The following is a 20377-nucleotide window of genomic DNA, read 5'->3' as shown; positions in this document are numbered from 1 at the left end:
TGATGAAACAGAATGAACAGAAACTGACTTGATGTTAATAACTGTCTTAGTTTCTGGTGTCACTCCATGGGAATCCAATATCTAACAGCATGGAATGATATGGTTAACAGACCATTTTGCTTTGCCAAGAATGGTCTACACCTGTCCCTGTGGGCTTTCAGATATTGATTAAAACTTTAACCTTCCCCTTAAAGCTTTTTAAAGTAAGGTCAAAATGACAAAACTACCAACACAGTAAAAAAGTCAAAGCAACATTAAAGTGCTACTGCTCAATGCTAGTAGCCAAAAAGTACAGTTTTGTACCTACCATAAATGTAGATGTTTGAGGATCCACATTGCTGCAGTCCTAACCATTGGGTAGTCCGCTGTCCAGTCGGCCCGAATACCAAAGTATATGGCTGACGTCGGTCAAGGCGCATTAGACTGATGTCAGGACGTCAGGGTACTAATGCGCATGACCGACGTCATATCCTCAGTCTTTTCTTGCCCCAGATGTCAGAAGACCCTAAAAAGACAAGGCCTAAACCAAAAACACCAACAAGCCCTGCACCAAACATATATAGAATATATACAAATTTACAAGAATATAGCCTAACCCACACCACCACCCCTAAACACAGAGCGCAAGAAGGGAGGGTAAATTGGACTGCAGCAATGTGGATCCTCGAACATCTACATTTATGGTAGGTACAAAACTGTACTATGTTCTTCATTCCACATTGCTGCAGTCCTAACCATTGGGTAGAATCCCAAAGCAGAGGTAAGGGAGGCTGGCAAATCATAAGGAAGCAGGAGCTGTCAACATGCCTTGCAAAATAGCCTTGGCAAAACCAGCCCTAGATTTAGAGTAGAGAGGAAGGTGGTAATGCTTAGAGAAAGTATGTACTGAACTCCAAGTAGCTGCCTCCAAAATATCCTTAGTTGCCACCCCCCTTAGAAATGCTGTAGAAGTGGCAGTAGCCCTAGTGGAATGAGGCCTAATCCCAGCTGGAATCTCCTTGCCATGATGGGAATAACAAAATGAAATGCAAAACCCAATCCACTTAGAAATAGTTTGCTTAGACACAGGCTTGCCATGAGAACCCAAAGCAAAAGAAACAAACAACTGCTGAGACTGCCTGAAATCCTTAGTCCTGCTTAAATAATAACGTAACTGCCTATGTACATCCAAAGTGTGCAAAATCTTTTCTCCCTTATTTTGGGGATCTGCATAGAAGGTAGGCAAATGAATAGTTTGGTTTAAAGCCACACTAGAAACCACCTTAGGCATAAAGGAAGGATTAGTACGTAATGATACCCTATCCTTATGGAAAATCAAAAGGGCTCTACGGCCATAAGGGCCTGCAACTCAGAAACCCTTCTTGCAGAAGTAATAGCCAACAAAAAAGCAGTCTTCCATGACAAGTATTTCAATTCAGCAGTAGCCGCAGGCTCAAAAGGTTGTAGAGTAAGTTTTTCCAACACAAAATTGAGATCCCAAGCAGGAGTAGGAGCTCTACGTGGGGGTCTTATATTCTTTGCCCCTCTAAGAAACTGCTTGAACAAAGGATGCGAAAACAATGGAGGGTCACAATCATAGTGAGCTGAAATTGCTGCAGCATGAATCTTAATGGAAGAGAAGGACAAACCTTTGTCCAATAACTCAGTAAGATATTGAAGAGCCACACTCAAATTAGGCTCAGAAATCTCCAAATTCTTTGCTGCACTCCAAAATAAAAACCTCTTCCATTTTTCATGCGTACACTTTCCTTGTACTAGGTCTTCTGGCTTCCATAATCACATTTAAAACTTGTTGAGGAAGTTGAGACCTGCTGTGTTTCAAAACAGAATATGCCAGGCTGTTAGATGAAGAGAGTGAAGCTTGACATTGAGTAGGTGACCGTCCTTCTGAGATAACAGGTGTGGAATCAAAGGTAAAGGCCATGGAGGCTTCCTTACCAGACTCCTTAGTAGTGGGTACCAGTGTTGCCGAGGCCAATCTGGAGCTATTAAAATCATCCTTGGCTTGTCTTGTCTGACCTTTAGGAGCACCTTTGGGAGAAGAGGCAGAGGTGGAAAGGCATACACATGAAGATTTTTCCAACTGAAAGAAAGAGCATCCACTTTCCAAGCTGTATGATGAAACCCCTTTGTGCAAAACTTTGGCAGCTGGTGGTTTAGTGGAGAAGCGAACAGATCTATGTCTGGAGTTCCCCATGACACTGTCAATTTCTGAAATACATGAAGATCCAGTTTCCACTCGTGGGGATCCATGATTTGCCTGCTTAACACATCTGCTAAGGAGTTCTGTGCTCCGGCAGAAACCTTGCCTGAAGAGTTAGTTGCAAGCTGAGCGCAGTCTCCCATAAAATCATTGCTTGCCTGCATAGAGGATAAGAATGTGTTCCCCTTGTTTGTTGATGTACCACATGACAGTTGTGTTGTCTGTTAGAATCAACACCTGCCCAGGAAGAAGTAACTCCTTGAAAGCCATTAATGCAAACTGGACTGCTAACATCTCCTTCATGTTGATATGTAGATGCTGTAGTCTGGCAGGCCACTTGTCTTGTATCCACTTTCCATTTAGATGAGCTCCCCAAGCAATGTCCGAGGCATCTGTCGTTAAAATCTGACTCGCCTCTGGCCGGGTCACAGAGAGTCCCTTGTTTAGGTGACATTCCTGAGCCCACCACAAAAATTCTTTTTGAATGCAAGGTATTATTTGAATGACAGTGTCCAAATCCTGGCAGTGCTGTGTCCACACATTTTTGAGATACCATTGCAGCTTCCTCATATGCAGTTTGGCATTGGGAAGCACCAGAATACAAGATGCCATGAACCCTAAGGCTTGAAGGACTGTCCTTGCAGTCAGCCCGGACTGAAGAGATAGTTGATGGAAGTAACTGGAAAGATTCTTTTGTTTGTCCGGGGTTAAAAAGGCCATCTGGGCTGCTGTATTCAGTCTCACACCCAGAAAGCACATGTCTTGAGAGGGTACTAGACTGGACTTTATTTCGTTCACAGAATACCCTAGGCATCTTAGCACTGCTATGACATATTCCAGATGCTGTAGAAGGTCTTCCTTTTCTTGAGCCAGAATCAGGCAGTCGTCCAAGTAAGGATAGATTTGAATTCCTTTTAGCCTGAAGTAAGCTATCACTGGAGCCAGAACCTTTGTGAATACTCTGGGCGCAGTAGATAAGCCAAAGGGCAATGCAGAGAACTGATAATGAGAATTTCCAGCTCGAAAACGCAGATACTTCCTGCAACTTAGTCTTATAGGCACATGAAGGTAAGCCTCCTTGAGATCTAAAGTTACCATCCAATGATCTTTGCCCAGCAGAGGTAAAAGCTGTTGTAACGTCAACATCTTGAACTTGGGAATGTCCAGATAAGTGTTGAGGATAGATAAATCCAAAATTGGTCTCCACGTGTTCCCCTTCTTTGGTACTAGGAACAGGCGAGAATAAAATCCTAGGCCCCTTTCTGGTACAGGGACTGGCTGAATGGCCCCTATTTGGAGTAACAGAGAAATTTGCTTGTGAGCCTCTTTCCTTTGTGGAGGTGGAACGTCTGGCATGCCTTTGAAAGGAGGCAAAGTATGGAAATAAAACCTGTAACCGTGGTGAATGATATCCAACACCCATCTGTCTTGAGTGATTAAATCCCAATTTCCTTTGAAAAGAGACAGTCTTCCTCCCAAAGGAGCTGCCAGACGAGAATCTACTGGCAGCTGAAAAGGCAGGTCATTGGGTCTGTTTATGAAAGGACTGACCCCTGCCCTCACCAGAGGTCTGAGCAGGTGAACCCCCTGTTCTAGGCCTAAAAGAACCTTGAGCTCTGCCCCTACCACGTCTAGACCTACCCCTAGACTGAGAATCATAAGCAGGATATGTCCATCCCTTAGTAGGCCAATTTCTACTAAACTTGGTGGCTGCACCTGCAAAAATCTTTAACAGTTTGCATAGACTTAGCTTTGTCCTCCATTTTCTTTAAAACTGCTTCCACAGGCGAACCAAATAACACATCAGACTGTAAAGGAGCATCCAAAATCCTAGTCTTAACATGCTCTGCTAAATTCTGATCCCTCAACCAGGCATGCCTGCGAAGAACAGAACTAGTGGCAGCCACCCTCGAGGAGGCCTGCACAGCATCAAAACCACATTGCAAAGAATGCTTACCCACTTGTTCAGACACATGAACTAAATCCAGCAACTCTTTACACTCTATACCTTCCGCCAAAGCATCCACCTTAGATTTCAATTGTGAAAGGAGATAATTTTGATATTTTAGCATGTGAAACTGACAATTCAACGCTCTCATGGCTAAAGTGGAAGAAGTATACACTTTCTTTCCCCACCTATCCAAAGCCCTTGCCTCTTTATCAGTGGGAACAGGATTTCTAACAACAGAGGCCTTAACACCTTTAGGCCCCTGAGAAATAGTTTCCGGGTCTGCCCTAGGACTCTTAAACAGATACTTATGAGCTTCTGGCACCCTATAGTACCTATCAGGTTTAACAGGGGCAGGAGGCAAAGAATCAGGGTTCAGGGAAGCCTCTGCAAAAACATCCTCCACCACATTCAACACAGGAGGTATAGCTAAGGGCCTATGCTGGGGTAAAAATAAGAATTCCCTAAGCCTTTTCCTGGAATCAGAGTAATCTTGGCCTTCCCATTTAAAGTGCTCCCTCATGGAATGCAGAGTCTCTGAAAATGAGAAATCCTCAGGAGGAGAAGCTGTAGGAGTGGAATCATCCACATCAGAATCAGAATAAGGAGGATACTCCTGCAAGTCTTCCGCAGAAGACTCAGAAGCCTCTGAACACTGTTCAAAACTCTCAAACTCAGGTTCCACTCTAGGCCTCTTATCAGGAGGGGGCATAGAGCCTCTAATCATAGTAATTAAATCTTCTGCCATTTTAAGCATATGTTTCTTAGGCACAGAACCTGAAATGCTAGGAGAAGCCCCCATTGAAGCTAAACTTGGCCTACCTCTCAAAGAAGTTTTGGAAACAGAAGGAGAGGCTCTAACTACCTTGGGAAGAGAGGGAAGAACAGTTACCTGAGAGGCCCCCTCAGCCTGGCCTACCTCCTGAGAGGGCACATCCTGTAACAGTAAAGTCTCTGCCTGAGACTCCAAAGAAACTCCTGGCAAAACCTCTGGCTCCACTGAGCCTTCTAAAGAACCGACGTCCGGGACTGCCGGTTCATCAACCCTAGGCTTTGCTGTTTTGTCCTTGCGCTTTTTGGAAGCGGCGCCGGAGCATCCGACGGCATTTTATAATTACAACGCTTCCCAAACACTAACCTGGCACAGTCTAACCTTCTCTTAATAGTGCGTTTGTTAAATCTAGCACAAGAGCGGCAACCAACAACGTCGTGCTCAGGCCCTAAACAAGGTATACACAAAGTATGGTAATCTCTATGAGGTATCTGCTTCCCACAAGAAATACAGTTATTCACTTTTTCTGACATCCGGTTAAATACTGAGGCAAGAAAAAACCAAAATGTTCCCCAACGGGGTACTTAGCCAACTTTGATTCGGTCTGAAACTCCGACTTCGGAAAGTTTTCAGAACGCCAACCTGCACTCGCAAAACTGCTTCTGCATCGGACCATGCGGCAAAAAAGACTGAGGATATGACGTCGGTCATGCGCATTAGTACCCTGACGTCCTGACATCAGTCTAATGCGCCTTGACCGACGTCAGCCATATACTTTGGTATTCGGGCCGACTGGACAGCGGACTACCCAATGGTTAGGACTGCAGCAATGTGGAATGAAGAACATCAAGAAACTCCATATCCTAAAAGCTCGCCTCACTCTGGAGAATGAATACAGACATCTGTGCCGCTACCGAGACTTGGTTTAAAGCTTCAGAAAGTACTCTGGCACAGCAGCTACAGTACCTTCCACACATTTAGACCAACGGTACCATAGGCAGAGGGGTAAAGGTGGAGGTGTCTAGATCTGTGTTAGCAACAAATACATCTCCAGGTTGGTTAAAAAGGATGATGTCCTGGAGTTCACCACATCCAAATCTGCATAGACAAGTTTACTTACCATGTTCTGGACAGCTGCTGGTCACCTTCTATGACCCATGAATCTCAAAATCTTACCTAAATCTACTAGAGGTACTCATCATCCAAATATCCTATTCATGGCAAACTTTAACTATCCCTCTATAGACCGGGGAAATGTACACTGCCTCTAACTTACAAGCACAATGTTTTCTGGACTTTATCAACACTAACTCCTTGGACCAGATACTGCGCACTCCAACCAGAGGTTCAAACATATTGGGTCTAGTACTCACCAACATGGGAGAGCATTGCACCCGCCACCCATATCATGTCTTACTGGTGAGAATGGATCACAAAGCCATCTCCCTTGAAATAAAAATGAATGTGGAAAACACAACTAAACCCGTAACAGGTAGGAACTATTGTAAAACAAACTACATCCTATTAAGTGACAGTTTATCAAAATTCTCAGCTCCCCCAAATCTAGAGAATATAGCTACCTATGCAGAATTACTTACAGAAACCCTGTACAAACATGTAAATGGCTGCATTTAGGCCACTGTACCTAACAGAAAAAAGCCCAGATCTAACACCAAAAATAAACCACAATGATAGAATCCTTACCTTAACTTGATATGTAACTAAAGAAAAAGGTCATGGCCAGAATCAGACTTTCACAGAAAAGCTCTCTGATTCAACTAAAAAGGAAACTAAGAAGTCTAATAAAGTCCAACAATGGCAATTACAAGGTCAGGATAGCCCCCAGGGCTACGGACAGTCACAAGGCCTTTTTCAACTGTGTCAGGACCTTAAAGGTAACACTCAGCAGAGTACAGAACTGGTGATAAATGGCACAGCCTTCACTGACCAGGGTGACATAGCGCATCTATTGGATTATAAATTTAGTTCTAATCTCACCTTCCATTCTTCCCCATTACCCCCTGTGAAATCCCTTCTAGTCCATCCACCCAACTCTCAAAAAGTCCTGGTTGCACTCTCTAAGACCAAAAGCTCTGCTTTATTGGGCCCTGACAATATCCCCAGTTGCCTCCTAAATAGCCTAAAATATAACATAGCAGGACCACTCGAGACGGTCTTCAACTGCAGCCTCAAAATAGGTTACATGCAGGTGAATGCAGAGCCACAATGGTCATCACTCTTCATTAGGGTGGACCATTAACTGACTCCAGGAACTACAGACCCATCAGTCTGACAAGTAGAATATGCAAAGCCACGGAACAAATTATCATGAAAATGATCAACAAGGACACTGGCAATGTACAAACACTAAACCCATCACAACTTGGCTTTGTTAAGCAAAGGTCTTGCCTACTTAATGAGGTATACTTCTTTAAAAGGTCATCAAGAGTATGGATGAAGGGAAAATAGTGCATACCACCTACCTTGACCTGGCCAATGTGTTTGATACAATACCCAAATCAGTTATTGTTGACAAACTCTCATAACTAGGCATAAATCCCTACATAACTCACTGGATTGCTGGTAAGCACACAGACTGGACCCAAGAAATCAGGATCAGTGAGACCACCATAACCACGAGACCAGTTACCAATGTAGCACCCCCGGGCTCCATGTTGAGTTTACTCCTGTTTGGCATCTACTTCTCAGAAGTCAAGACTAATGTCAAAGGCCTCTGGCTCACCATGTTCACAGATGACTGTATATTGGGAGTGATCATGGACTCCCCCCATGACACTAACATCCTACAAGCAGGTCTAACACAAACAAATGACTGGTGACAGGTTCAAGCTCAACATGAAGAACTGCATTACAGTGTCCTTTGAGAAATCATCTACCCAAGCTAATTACTCCATCCATTCATCCATCCATCCTCAACCCCTTTTTCTCATTTCTGCACATGGGATCAGGGTGTCACCTCCACAGTGACAATCATCTTGAGCCAAGGTTTATACCAACGGGTGGCCAGCCCTGCCTCGGTAGCTCATTCATACCACTCACTCACGCACACACTCTCACCTATGACCAATTTACTGTGTCCAATCCACCTACTGTATGTCTTTGCAATGCGGGAGGAAACTGGAGTACCCGGAAGAAACCCATGTGACCACAGGGATGACATACAGAGTCCACAACGAAGGAACCCTAGCCGAGAATTGAACCAGAGAACCTCTTGCTGTGTGGCAAGAACACTAACTGCTGCACCACTGCGGCCACCTAAGCTAATTACTCCATCAATAAAAAAAACCCTAAGAGTTGACCCAGCAGTTAGGGATCTGTGAACGTATGTAAAAAGTAATCTGGCTTTCAACCAATATTATTCTTACCACCTGATAAGCAAGCTTATGATATCCAGGTCCAAGGAAGTTACAGTACCACTCTACACAGCCCTTATCAGACCCAACATGGAGTACAATGCCCCCTCTGTGACATGTACCTACCCAGGCACTTGCAGCAGTTGTAATGCCCCCAAATATTCTTCACCAGGAGAATCCAGGATATGAGTACCCTGTCCAATACAGATCACCTTAATGTCCTATCTCTGTACTCTGTCTTCTATAAGTTACTGAGAAGCCATTTATGCCTGGCAACTAAGGCATACTCAGTTCCAGCTCTGATGGACCTCTTGCATATCTGCAAAACAAACAGCACCAGAAACACTAGATCCAAGGACCTGAACTTTGCCTGCAACATAAACAGAACATGCTGGAGAGACCAGCATGTGTTTCAAAGGATCCCTGCACTGTGGAATAAGCTCCCCATCTATGTAAAGCACAATTCATCCCTTACCCTATTTAAATGAAACCTTGATCATTGGATGGGAAATAGCAATTTCACCCCTGGTCTGGCCCCCATGTCTCTAATGGACAGAGGTCAACAGTAAGTAAATTAATTCCCAACTAATATAGCTCCCACCTAACCCTTAGCTACCTCTTTACTAACTTGCTCCACCATACAGGCATCCAAGGAATTCAGGGACAACACTGGGCAAGGTTGCATGGCAAGGTATGTAAAGACCATGGTAGTCCATTAGCCTAGAATAAACCTATGAACCTAAGAAGTAATGGCCAGAGAAAATGAGACAAGATCAAGAAAAGCTGCTAACTGGAAAATGTCAGGCCCAAATGTAGTACCTAACTTCTGGGTAAAAGAATTAACATCTTTACACAAACATTTAGCCCCAAGTAAGAATTACTTATATGTGCATCCCTTACAGACACCAGCCTGGTTAACAGTTAGAAAAATGATACTCCTCCTTAAGAGTGAACCTGCAAGCCAACCTAAGAACTATAGACCAATAACTTGCCTTTCAACAACAAATTGTATACTAGAACTGATACAGATAGTGTTTATAGTCATTTAGAAAAAAAAAATCAATTATGGCAATAGAACAAAGGGTAATAAAACAAAGTCATACGGAACAAAAAAAATTTGTTGCAAACTAAAACTATAAAACAAAATAGTAGAAAGAGGAACAATTTAAGTATGGCATGGATAGATTACAAAAAGCGTATGACAGCATGCCACATTCATGGATAAAGGATTATGAAAGTGACAGAGAAACAGTGGCAAATCACCTTGCAGTTGTGTCGTAACAAAGATCAAATTATTAACACAGCGATAAAAATTCAAAGGGGATATTCTAGGGTGATTCTTTGTTACCACTGCTTTTAACCCATTACGTTGCTTAATTTAGTCTATGGTTACAATATGGCTCTCAGAAAACAAAACACCTGCTTTTTCCTGGATAACTTAAAAGTATATAGTGCACGAGAAGCGAAGCTGAAAAAACTACAGCTAGTTAAAACTTTCTCAGATGATATAAAAATGACATTTGGCCTTGATAAATGTGCAAAGACAACATTTAGAACAGGAAAGATGCGGCACCAAGAAAATAACAACCTGGGACAGAAATGTGATATAAAGGAACATGAGCAACAGACAGTGTATAAATATGTGAGAAAAGTTGAAGGATGAACAATAAAACATGATCAAATGCAAATAAATTACCATTTGTGAATGTGGATATGGATATGTATCCATATGCAAGCATACATGTATATTTGTATGTGTTTATTTCCATACACACACACACACACACACACACACACACACACACACACACACACACACACACACACACGTTTATAGATATTACACAAAAACACAAACCAACCAAAACATTGCAAGGGTTGTGAAAGGAATGATTGGAGCAGTAATAACATCTGAGAAAACTCTTTTATATACATATATATATATATATATATATATAAAACATATATGTGTCTGTATTTTATGCATATGGGTTTCCCTTATATTTTCAAAGTACTGGTTTAGTCAAAATAGGATTTGTTTGCTTATGTGGTCAGTTACCCTCCTGCTGATGTTTAATGTTGAATGTTGCGCAGTTTAAGCACTAAAGGAGTAAAAACGGTTATGGAGTGGAAGGTGTTTGCATGTATGCTTGTTTGTGGTGTGTGTGTGTGTGTGTGTGTGTGTGTGTGTGTGTGTGTGTGTGTGTGTGTGTGTGTGTGTGTGTGTGTGTGTGTGTGTGTGTGTGTGTGTGTGTGTGTGTGTGTGTGTGTGTGTGTGTGTGCACATTTAGTAGTGTAGTTCTGTGAAATGTAGTGCCTTTAGAGTGAGTGAGTGAGTGTGTGTGTGTGTGTGTGTGTGTGTGTGTGTGCGTGTTTGTGTGTGTGTCAATTTTTGTTTTTTTGTGAATGTCTGTGTACATGCATTTCTGAGCGTGTAGGTGAGTGTGTGAATTAAGAATTGTACTGCAAGATCAACAGTGACTGCGGTAGTGGTGCTGCGGTAGCATTGTCGCCTCACAGTAAGACGTCCTGTTCGATTCTCAGCTAGAGCGTCTTCTGTGTGGAGACATACGTGAATGGTCGTACCTTCGTTGAAGGTTGTGCTTCAGGGCCGGCAACTCGGTACGTAAAAATCTACTGCCAATCATTAGCGGACCGGAGTTCCGCTGTGGCAACCCCTAACTGGGAAAAGCCAAAAGACACAACAACTGCAAGATCAACAGTGGAGTAAAGGAAGTTTTTCATTGCACCACTATTGTATGACCTCAGAGCTGGTATACATAACTATAGCCCACTGAGCGATGGCATCAACAGTTTCAGAACCCCTGCCAACACTGACAGCAATGACCCCTATACTGAGGTGCACACAAATGTTCTGTATAAACATCTATATAAATGTATAGACTCAACCACACCAGAATGGATCAAATCAATATCCTCATGAAAAAATAAGCTACCCCAGTGGCCATCCAGCATAAATAGGTTACACAATAAGAGAAAGAAACTGCTGTCAAAAAAACAAGAAAGAACGGTCCCAGCAAAGGAAGAACTTTCTCCAAAGCATAAACAAGCAGATTAGGCATCTTGCAAAGTCCTCTAAAGCTAATTACAAAACTAAATTAGCATCCCTAGCCAAGGAAAATCACAAAAGCATTCTTCAGCTACATCCGAAATCTAAAAGGGAAGGCCCAGCTTTGTGCTGAACTAGATGTGGATGGTAGCACTTATAATGAACCTGAGGAATTCTCCAACCTCCTAGCAGACAGGTTTGGCAAAGACTTCACCTGCCCTGTCCCCACCAATCATACCCCATAACATACTTGTCACCAATCCTCTGCACTGTATCACCAGAGAGCAGGTCAGAGCAGCACTCCTCCAAGGCCCAAAACACAGCCTCTATGGCACCGGATAACATTCCAGGCTGCTTATTAAATAGTATAAAACAGGAGTTAGCGGTACCATTGGGCATGTTGTTCAGTCACAGTCTAAGTACTGGCTTTGAGACAGCTGAGTGGAAAACCGCAACCATAATCACATTCCACAAAGATGGTCCATCAAAAGACCCCAGGAACTATAGACCTATAAGCCTAACCAGCATTATCTGCAAGGCCATGGAGAGAATCATCATGGACCATATCAACAAGGATATACGTGACCTTCAAACTTTTGACTCAACTCAGTTTGGCTTTGTTAAGGGCAGATCTTGCCTGCTAAGCCTGTTGGACTTTTTCAAGAATGTCACCAAGGCCCTGGATGAAGGCAAAACAGTTCTCACTGCATATCTTGACCTTAGCCAAGGGCTTGGACATAATGCCTCACTCATCATCATCATTCAGAAACTCTCCCAGCTGGGGAGTAACCCTTACATCACTAGATGGGTTGCCAATTGGCTCATACACAGAAAACATACAATCAAAATTGGGGATGCCAACTCTGTTAGCAGACCTACTACCAGTGGTTCATAGGTTGGTACTAGGCTATCAGTCCTAGGGCCTATACAAGCCTAGCCATAAAAATTCCCTGGCTATTTCTTCCCACACTATTTACTTCCCTGGACCCCTGTCTAGCAGGGCAACTGACGTGATCCCCGGGGTGAATTTCCTTTCTCCCATCCAATCATCAAGGTTCCTTTTAAAGAGGGCCAAAGAGGCTCTCTGCTTAACATGTATGGGTAATCTATTCCAGAGTCCAGGGAGTCTCTGGGTCAGGAATCCATCCCTCCAGCATGTTTTGTTTATTGTAATGATGAGGTTCAGATCCCTGGAGCATGTGGTTCTGACGGATTGGGATTTCTTTAAGTGTAGCATGTCCAACAGCTCTGGGTTTGACATGGCCTTGCATGTTAAGCAGAGATTGTCTCTGAGTAGACGATATGCGACAGAGTATAGCTGGAGTTTTTTAAGGCGGTCAGCATAGGGCATCTGCTTTAGGCCTGTGATTCTTTTAGTGAGGTATTTCTGCGGCCTTTCCAGTTGTTGCAGATGTCTTGAGAGGTACATAACAAACGGGGCGTTGTATTCTATAATGGGTCTAATGAGGGATGAGTACAGTGGGACAATGACCTCCTTTTTCCTGGATGAAAAGCCCTTAGTGATGAGGTGTGCCATACAGAAGGATTTCCTGACTGTTGTGGCGATGTGGTTATCGAAGGTGAGACCACTGTCCACCTGTGTCCCTAAGTCTCTTATCACACTTTTGGTGTTTAGTGTACTGCCACCTATATGGTAATTCACGGGTACATGTTTTTTCACAAAGGGGATAACTATACATTTCTTGGCATTGAGCTTGAGTCCATGGCTCTGGCACCAAGCATCTGTTTCTGTAAGGCCCTTTTGTAGAGTATCCATACCATTTGGGGATTCAATAATGGCTCCCAGTTTGCAGTCATCTGCGAACTTTGTTAGCCAGAGTCCCTAAGTGTTGGCCTGTACTTCAGAGAAGTAGATGCCAAACAAGAGCGGTCCCAGGACTGAACCCTGAGGTACTCCACTTGTCACTTGTCTGGAGCTGGATTTGGAGTCAGCTACTTTTACACTGTGGGTTCTATCAGTAAGCCAGTTAGCAACCCATTGGGTGACATAGGGATTAATGCCCAGCTTAGTAAGTTTATCTATGATTCCAGAGTGGGGGGTGGTGTCAAAGGCCTTGGCAAGGTCTAGATAGGCTGAGTGGACCACCTTACCCTTGTCCATGGCTCTGGAGACTGATTCAAAGAAGTCAATCAGGTTCAGGAGACAAGATCGGCCCTTCACAAACCCAAACTGGGTGGGGTCCAGTGTTTGAAGGTTGCCAATGTCTTTGTTTATAGGTTTCATGATAATACGCTCCATGGCCTTGCAGATAAGTCTCGTCAGACTGATGGGATGGTAGTTTCCGGGATCCAAGGTGGATCCCCCTTTTGTGGAGTGGGATAACTGTAGCTCTGTGCCACTCAGTGGGCACGAAACCTGAGGTGAGGCTATGATTAAACATGACACTTAGGTGAGGTTCCAGTTCATATTGTAGTTCATGTAGTACACAGCCCGGGATGTCATCTGGTCCCATGGATGCTGTATTCTTAGCTTTGGAAAGTGTGTTTTTTACCTGTGTGGCCCTTATTATCAGAATTTGGCAATCTTCCGGTATTGAGATGGGCCATTTAGGGGGTGAGAGGGGGATGAAGTTGGCACTGAATTGATCTGCCAGGATATTGGCAATATCCTTGGAATCAGTACATTTAATGCCATTCTGTTTTAGCTCAGAGCAGATCTGATCATTGACATTTAGATTCTTGACATAGTTATAGAATGCCTTGTGGTTGTCTTTGGAATCTTTGGCAATTTTATTTTCGTAACTAGCTTTGGTGTTCCACAGGGATCTGTGCTAGGCCCCCTACTCTTTGGTATCTATTTTTCAGAAGTCATGGTGAAAATAGATGACCTAAAGCTTACTTAGTTTGCTAATGACTGCAAGCTGGGTGCAGGCAGAAAATCCCCCAAAGATGTCAACATACAACAAAATGAGCATACACAGACAAATGATTAATGTCAAAGCTGCGGACTTAAATTAAACCCTAAAAAATGCATTATCATCCCCTTTGGCAAAGGAGAAACCCCTGCTAATTACAATGTTAATAATATCCCCCTAAGTTCAAACCAAGTGGTGAGAGATTTAGGAACGCAAGTTGATAGTAGCTTTAATTTTAATCATCAGCTGTCCACTGTAGTAAGGAAGGCCTTTTATGTTACACACCTCATAAGCAAAGTACACACCTCATAAGCAAAGATATAGCATCAATGCTAAGGAAGTTATAACTCCCTTGTACTCGACTCTCATTAGACCATCACTAGAGTACAATGCTCCCTTCTGCATGCACCTCATTGGACATCTGCAGCAACTGGAAAGACCTTAGAGATTTCTCCCCAAGAAAATTCAGGGCCTACAACACATGACCTACATGGACAGACTGAAGGCTTTACCACTTTACTCAGTATCATATAGACTGCTTAGAGGCAACTTGTGCCTGGCCTATAGAGCAGTCTCAGACCCTGCCTTGATGAAGCTGCTGCACATCTGCAAATCCAGTGGGACATAATTCACTTGCTCTAAGAATCTTAATCTAGTCTGCGATATTAACAAGCCATGCTGGAGAGACAGATATGTCTCCCAGAGGTTGCCACTCCTCTGGAACAAACTCCCAATTCATGTAAAACAGAGCTCCTCAATGACCCTGTTTAAGCGTAACCTGGACAACTGGATGGGAAACTGTAAATTTACACTGGAGTTTTCACCTATGTCCCTCTTAGACAGGGGCAGCCAGTGCTGAACTTAGATTCACACTCAAACATAGACTATACATGATGGTCCACAAGGGAACAAGGGTATAACATGGCTAGGCTTGTAGAGGCCTTAGGGCCAATAGGCTAGTCACCTCCTATGAGCCTATAATGTTGCTTTGGTAAAGGGGGCTTGCCCTCCCCTACAAAACCAGTTTTTTTTTGTATTTTACTGAATTTTTCAATGTTACAATCTGTCAATGTTATTTTTCAGCAGAATGTATTCAGACTGTATATAATTTTTGATTATAGGTGATATGTATAGATACAGATACAGATATAGATATAGGGGTCTACTTTGTTTCGTTGAATCTCATTTCCCTGAATTTCATTTCACCGAGACCACTTCGCTGAAAACTCAAATTACTGAAAACTCATTTCACTGAATCTCATTTCACTGAACTGCAGTTAGTATATATGGCACTGTGTAGAGTACTGTAAGGCAAGTAAAAGGTATATGCTCTTTTCCCCACTGTAGTGCGATCCTGGAGTTAGTATATATAGTTGGGTGGGCACAGCTCCCCACATTGGTGGGTGTGGGGGCGTAGCCCCCCACTTAGTTTGAGTAAATACTGTGTTCTGGAGAGAGCTAGTCACTGGTATTGTAACTACGCATGTCTATTGTTTAAATTGTATTGTTTTGAATTTTTGATGTGCTGTGCCCGCCACACCACCCTAACTATATATACTAACTCCAGGATCACACTACAGTGGGGAAAAGGGCATATACTTTTTACTTCCCTTACAGTACTCTACACAGTGCCACATATGCTAAGTTCAGTTCAGTGAAATGAGATTCAGTGAAATGAGTTTTCAGTAATTTGTGATTTCAGCGATGTGGTCAGGGTAAAATGAAATTCAGTGAAATGAGATTCAACAAAACAAAGTAGACCCAGATATAGATATATAAATATACATACATACATAGATACAAATATTTCAAGCACAAGTATTAATACCCTTCTAGCCTGCCAATATACTAAAACACTTGTTCCCATAAGTGTCCAGACCGTTTTGAAAAACTACAGTGGATATAAAAAATGTACACACCCCTGTTAAAATGCCAGGATTTTGTGATATAAAAAATGACACTCATTCAACATGACAATGACCCCAAGCATACATCCAGATTAACAAAAGAATGGCTTCACCAGATGAAAATTAAAGTTTTGGAATGGCCCAGCCAGAGCTCAGACCTAAATCCAGTAGAAAATCTGTGGTGTGACTTGAAGAGGGCTCTGCACAAGAAATGCCCTCACAATCTGACAAATTGGGAGCGCTTTTGCAAGGAAGAGTGGGCAAATATTGTCAAGTCATGATGTGCCATGCTGACAGACTCCTACCTAAGAAGACTGAATGTTGTAATTAAATGAAAAGGCACTTCAACAAAGTATTAGTTTAAAGGTGTGCACATTTATGCAACCAGCTTACTGTACATTTTTTATTTTTTATATTTTTCCCCTAACAGATTTGTTTGTTTTTCAATTGAATTGTACAGGTTATAGGTCACATTAAAAGTGGGAAAAGATGTGAAATGACTTATTGTGGTCTCATTTTTGTATATCACAAAAACCTGGCATTTTAACAGGGGTGTGTTCACTTTTTAAATCCACTGTATCTAAACTAGTACTTGCTTTAATGCAATTTGGTAGTCTGTTCCATGCATCAGCTGCTCTCTCAGAGAACCAAACAGTATGCTTCTCATTCCTACAGAATCTTCTGCATAGGTTGTCTGATGATTCTGTACTACGTTTTGATAACCTCAAACATTCTCTGAGGTAGTTATCTCTAAATGCCCTATATATACCTGAATAAGATCTCTTAGATACCTATAAGAGACATAGGTTCAGGCAATTTAGTCTTTCATAATAATTTAAATTTTCACATCGGGTTCCTATTAGAAGAACGAAGACAGATTATGTTGAATGAGTTTTCGTCGAACTGTAAATGTCGAAAACGCAAAATGACGAAGTGGCTTTTAAGCGAATTCTTTCCCTGGGAAAGAAGTCGCTTGGCCACTTCCGTCACTTTGCCATTTTAAGCACTGTAGTGCGATCTCAGATTTGGTATATTTAAGTAGGGGGGGTGTGGAGGGCAAAGCCCCTCACTTAAAATAGTGTTTAGTGTGTTTTTTTTTTTTTTTGGGAACAGTGAATTTTTTCCCTGGGGAAAAAAATTCGCTGCTCTGGCTGTTCGCTCTTTTTTGTTTTCATTCTTTTGTGGTCGATATAACAGCATTCGATCTTTTGATCGTTCGCTGTTATAACATAGGCCCTTCACATCTATGGACGCCCTTGGTATATTTCCACTGTACTCTTTCCAGTTTACTCATGCTTGTTTTCTTATAAGGTTTCCATATTGTTATTAAATACTCAAGTTTGGGTGTAATATAACTAACAAACAATTACTTGATTATTTCTGATTTCCTAGATTTTATAAATCCTTTTATACAACCTGTAGTTTTATAACTATCATTAATCAATTGGTTGATATGATTAGAAAAACTCAAAGCTGGATCTACCCATATACGCAGTTCCTTAAATGAATCTACAGTTTCAGTCACTGTGTGCTGTATTAAATATTCACCTTTCAATTTATGTCACCCACATTTCATATGCTTAGTTTTTGATGTATTTATCAGCATGTTATTCTCCTGAGCCAAAATGGTCAATTTAGTCAAGATCTTTTTTTAGACATGCCATATCTGTAACCCATGTAATCAGTTTCCCCAATTTCAAGTTATCTACATATAGACTGCAGAACACCTCAGATGAAAATGTTAGTCTGAAAGATGCAATCTAAACAAGTAAGGGCCTAGGACAGAGCCCCGTGGAACACCATGACTGTAACCAAGAATTTCATCTGTCCAACTGCTGTATGTATACACAAAGCACAAATATTGCATCTAATTTGTCCTGTAAAGGATATAAATGGAAAAGTTAAACCAAACCAAAAACTTACAAAACCAGGAAGGGAAACTGTCCTTATTTAGGAGTCAAAGTAGATTAAAAGAAATAGTTAAGACTTAGGGTGAGGTTTCATTTTAACACTTCAATTTTTGTTTAAGCCTATAAAAACTACATGAAGGCATGTTATCTGCACACGGTTGCACAGTGAAAAAACTGAACAAAAGCAATAAAAAAATAGTCTAAAAGTCTTCTAACCAGATGTGTTTCCTGATTCCTCAAAATCAATGTTGCCCAAATGCAGAACACCAGCTACCACTCTGAAGAGATCTAGCTTCTCTGTATCATTCAGACCAATTTTCTTCATAGCTGCGCACATCCTGTTAAAATCGCCATGATCATCCAGCAGGGGGTCTTTCAGAGCACCAGTCTTGAGATGCTAAACAGAAAATAAATGTTAGAACCTTTACATGAAATTGCAAGGCAGTAAGAAAGAAAATCTGCTTTCCTAAAATTAATCATCCAGTATATAATTCACACTTGCACAAGTCGCCAATTATCTTTGTAAAAGCAGTCAAGACAGTTTTGGTCTGTGTAGTAGATGAGTCCAGATATTATGAATTAAGCAGTGGGTTTAGCCATTTAGAAATTCTAGTTCTCAGTTATACTGCAAAAAAATAAGTCTGGTAGGAGCAGACAATGAAAGAGAGTGAAAAGGAGAATGAATTAAACGAGAATGAAAAGGATGGAGGAATTAAACGAGAATGAAAAGGATGGAGGAATTAAACGAGAATGAAAAGGATGGAGGAATTAAACGAGAATGAAAAGGATGGAGGAATTAAACGAGAATGAAAAGGATGGAGGAATTAAGTCCTATAAACCAAATGACAAGAACTTCTGAAGTGAAATGAACTCTTGTCTTTTTTCCTCAAAGGAAAAAAAAAGACTTGAGTAAACTAAACAGGTTAACAGAACTTCCTCAGCTATTATCACCATTCATTCTTCCCAACTAAGAAAGAGTACATACAATGCTGTATGTATATATTAACTAAAACAAAAGCTGCTTTACAGAACTTAGTCATGGTGTTCTACATCTGAAAATTACTTTTGCTCATAAAATAAACATGCGAACAACATAGAACATTCTACTGCTAGCAGCAGATTACGTCAATCCTGCTCCAGCACTGCCTTGCTTTATATTCATAGGTCCATTGGTAAATACTAGGCTAGCTGCCCTTGCAGGTAATTTTAAGTCCAGTCAGTTTCCCTTTTGGTGCTTGCAGTAACCAATCCCATTTGGTGATAGACTGGTCTTATCTATCCCATGGTTGATAATTATCAATTAACCCTAGTGAGAATAACTGGGCTTATACCATAGATAATTTGAGGGGACCCATGAGTGGGATAAAGCATGTATGAGCTGCCTCTGTCCATTAGTAATAAAGGGGCAGCCCTGGGGTAAATATTCCATTAGCTATCCACTGATCCAAGCTGCATATGAATATAGACAGTGGCAAGATTTGTTTTATGTGACTGTGGAATAATTTCCAGAGCAGTTGTATCATCTGCGAGATATACCTGTCCCTCCAAACCATTCTACTGATGCTGAAGGAAAGGTTTAGATCCCTAGACCAACTATTTCTGATACAATCTGACTTGCTAATGTGTAGTAGGGTCCATCAATATAGAGTCAGAGGATGCATTGTATACTTGACCCAGATCACCTCTTAGCAGTTTGTAGGATACCAAGTAGGGTGACAGGGCTTTACAGTGGTCCATGGAGGACACATAGTTTAGGCATTGTATCCTTTTAGTAAGGTGTCTTTTTTGGGCATTCCAGTTGTTGCATGCGTCAGGACAAATATACGACAAAGGGGCTACTATGTACAATGACTGGCCTAATGAAGGCTGAGTAAAGGGGGACAATCACATCTCTAGATCTAGATGCAATCCTTTGCTTATAAGCTGAGCTATATAAGTTCTTACAACAGTGGACATGTTGGTCAAAAATTAGGTCACTGTCTATAAGTTCCCAAATCCCAAACAAATGGGTCAATGTTTAGGGGCACAGTGTCAGTACGGTAGCTCCCTAGAGTAGATGACTTCCAAAAGGATATGATAATGTACTTTTTGGCATTCAGTTTCAGTCCATAATTTTGGCAACCAGTTATTTGTTCAGGACAAACCTTTCTGCAAAATGGGTAAAGTAATTTGGGAGAGTCAGTGACTACTCCTAGCTTGCATTCGACTGTAAACTTAGTCAGTCAGTGCCCTCTACAGAACAGGCTGAGTACAGGACCCCAAAGCAGTTGCATGTGCATGCCCATTTTTTCATATTCGTTATCCCAATACCACATAT

General features: G+C 41.8%; 1 protein-coding gene across 1 annotated transcript in view; it reads right to left on the bottom strand.

The window, feature by feature from the left end:
* The window catches only part of MYO6 (myosin VI), a 692995-nt gene that overhangs the window by 547493 nt on the left and 125125 nt on the right, over positions 1-20377 (bottom strand). The window contains exon 6 of the mRNA XM_044077058.1: positions 18277-18457. Within this exon, the coding sequence (XP_043932993.1) occupies positions 18277-18457 (181 nt within the window). The remainder of the gene's footprint in view (positions 1-18276; positions 18458-20377) is intronic.

This window comes from Protopterus annectens, chromosome 1.part0 (genome assembly GCF_019279795.1).
Source record: "Protopterus annectens isolate FY-2018-M chromosome 1.part0, PAN1.0, whole genome shotgun sequence".
In the NCBI taxonomy this organism is placed as follows: Eukaryota; Metazoa; Chordata; order Ceratodontiformes; family Protopteridae; genus Protopterus; species Protopterus annectens.
The sequence above is the reverse complement of the archived record's forward strand: the minus strand, read 5'-3'. Positions and strand labels throughout refer to the sequence as shown.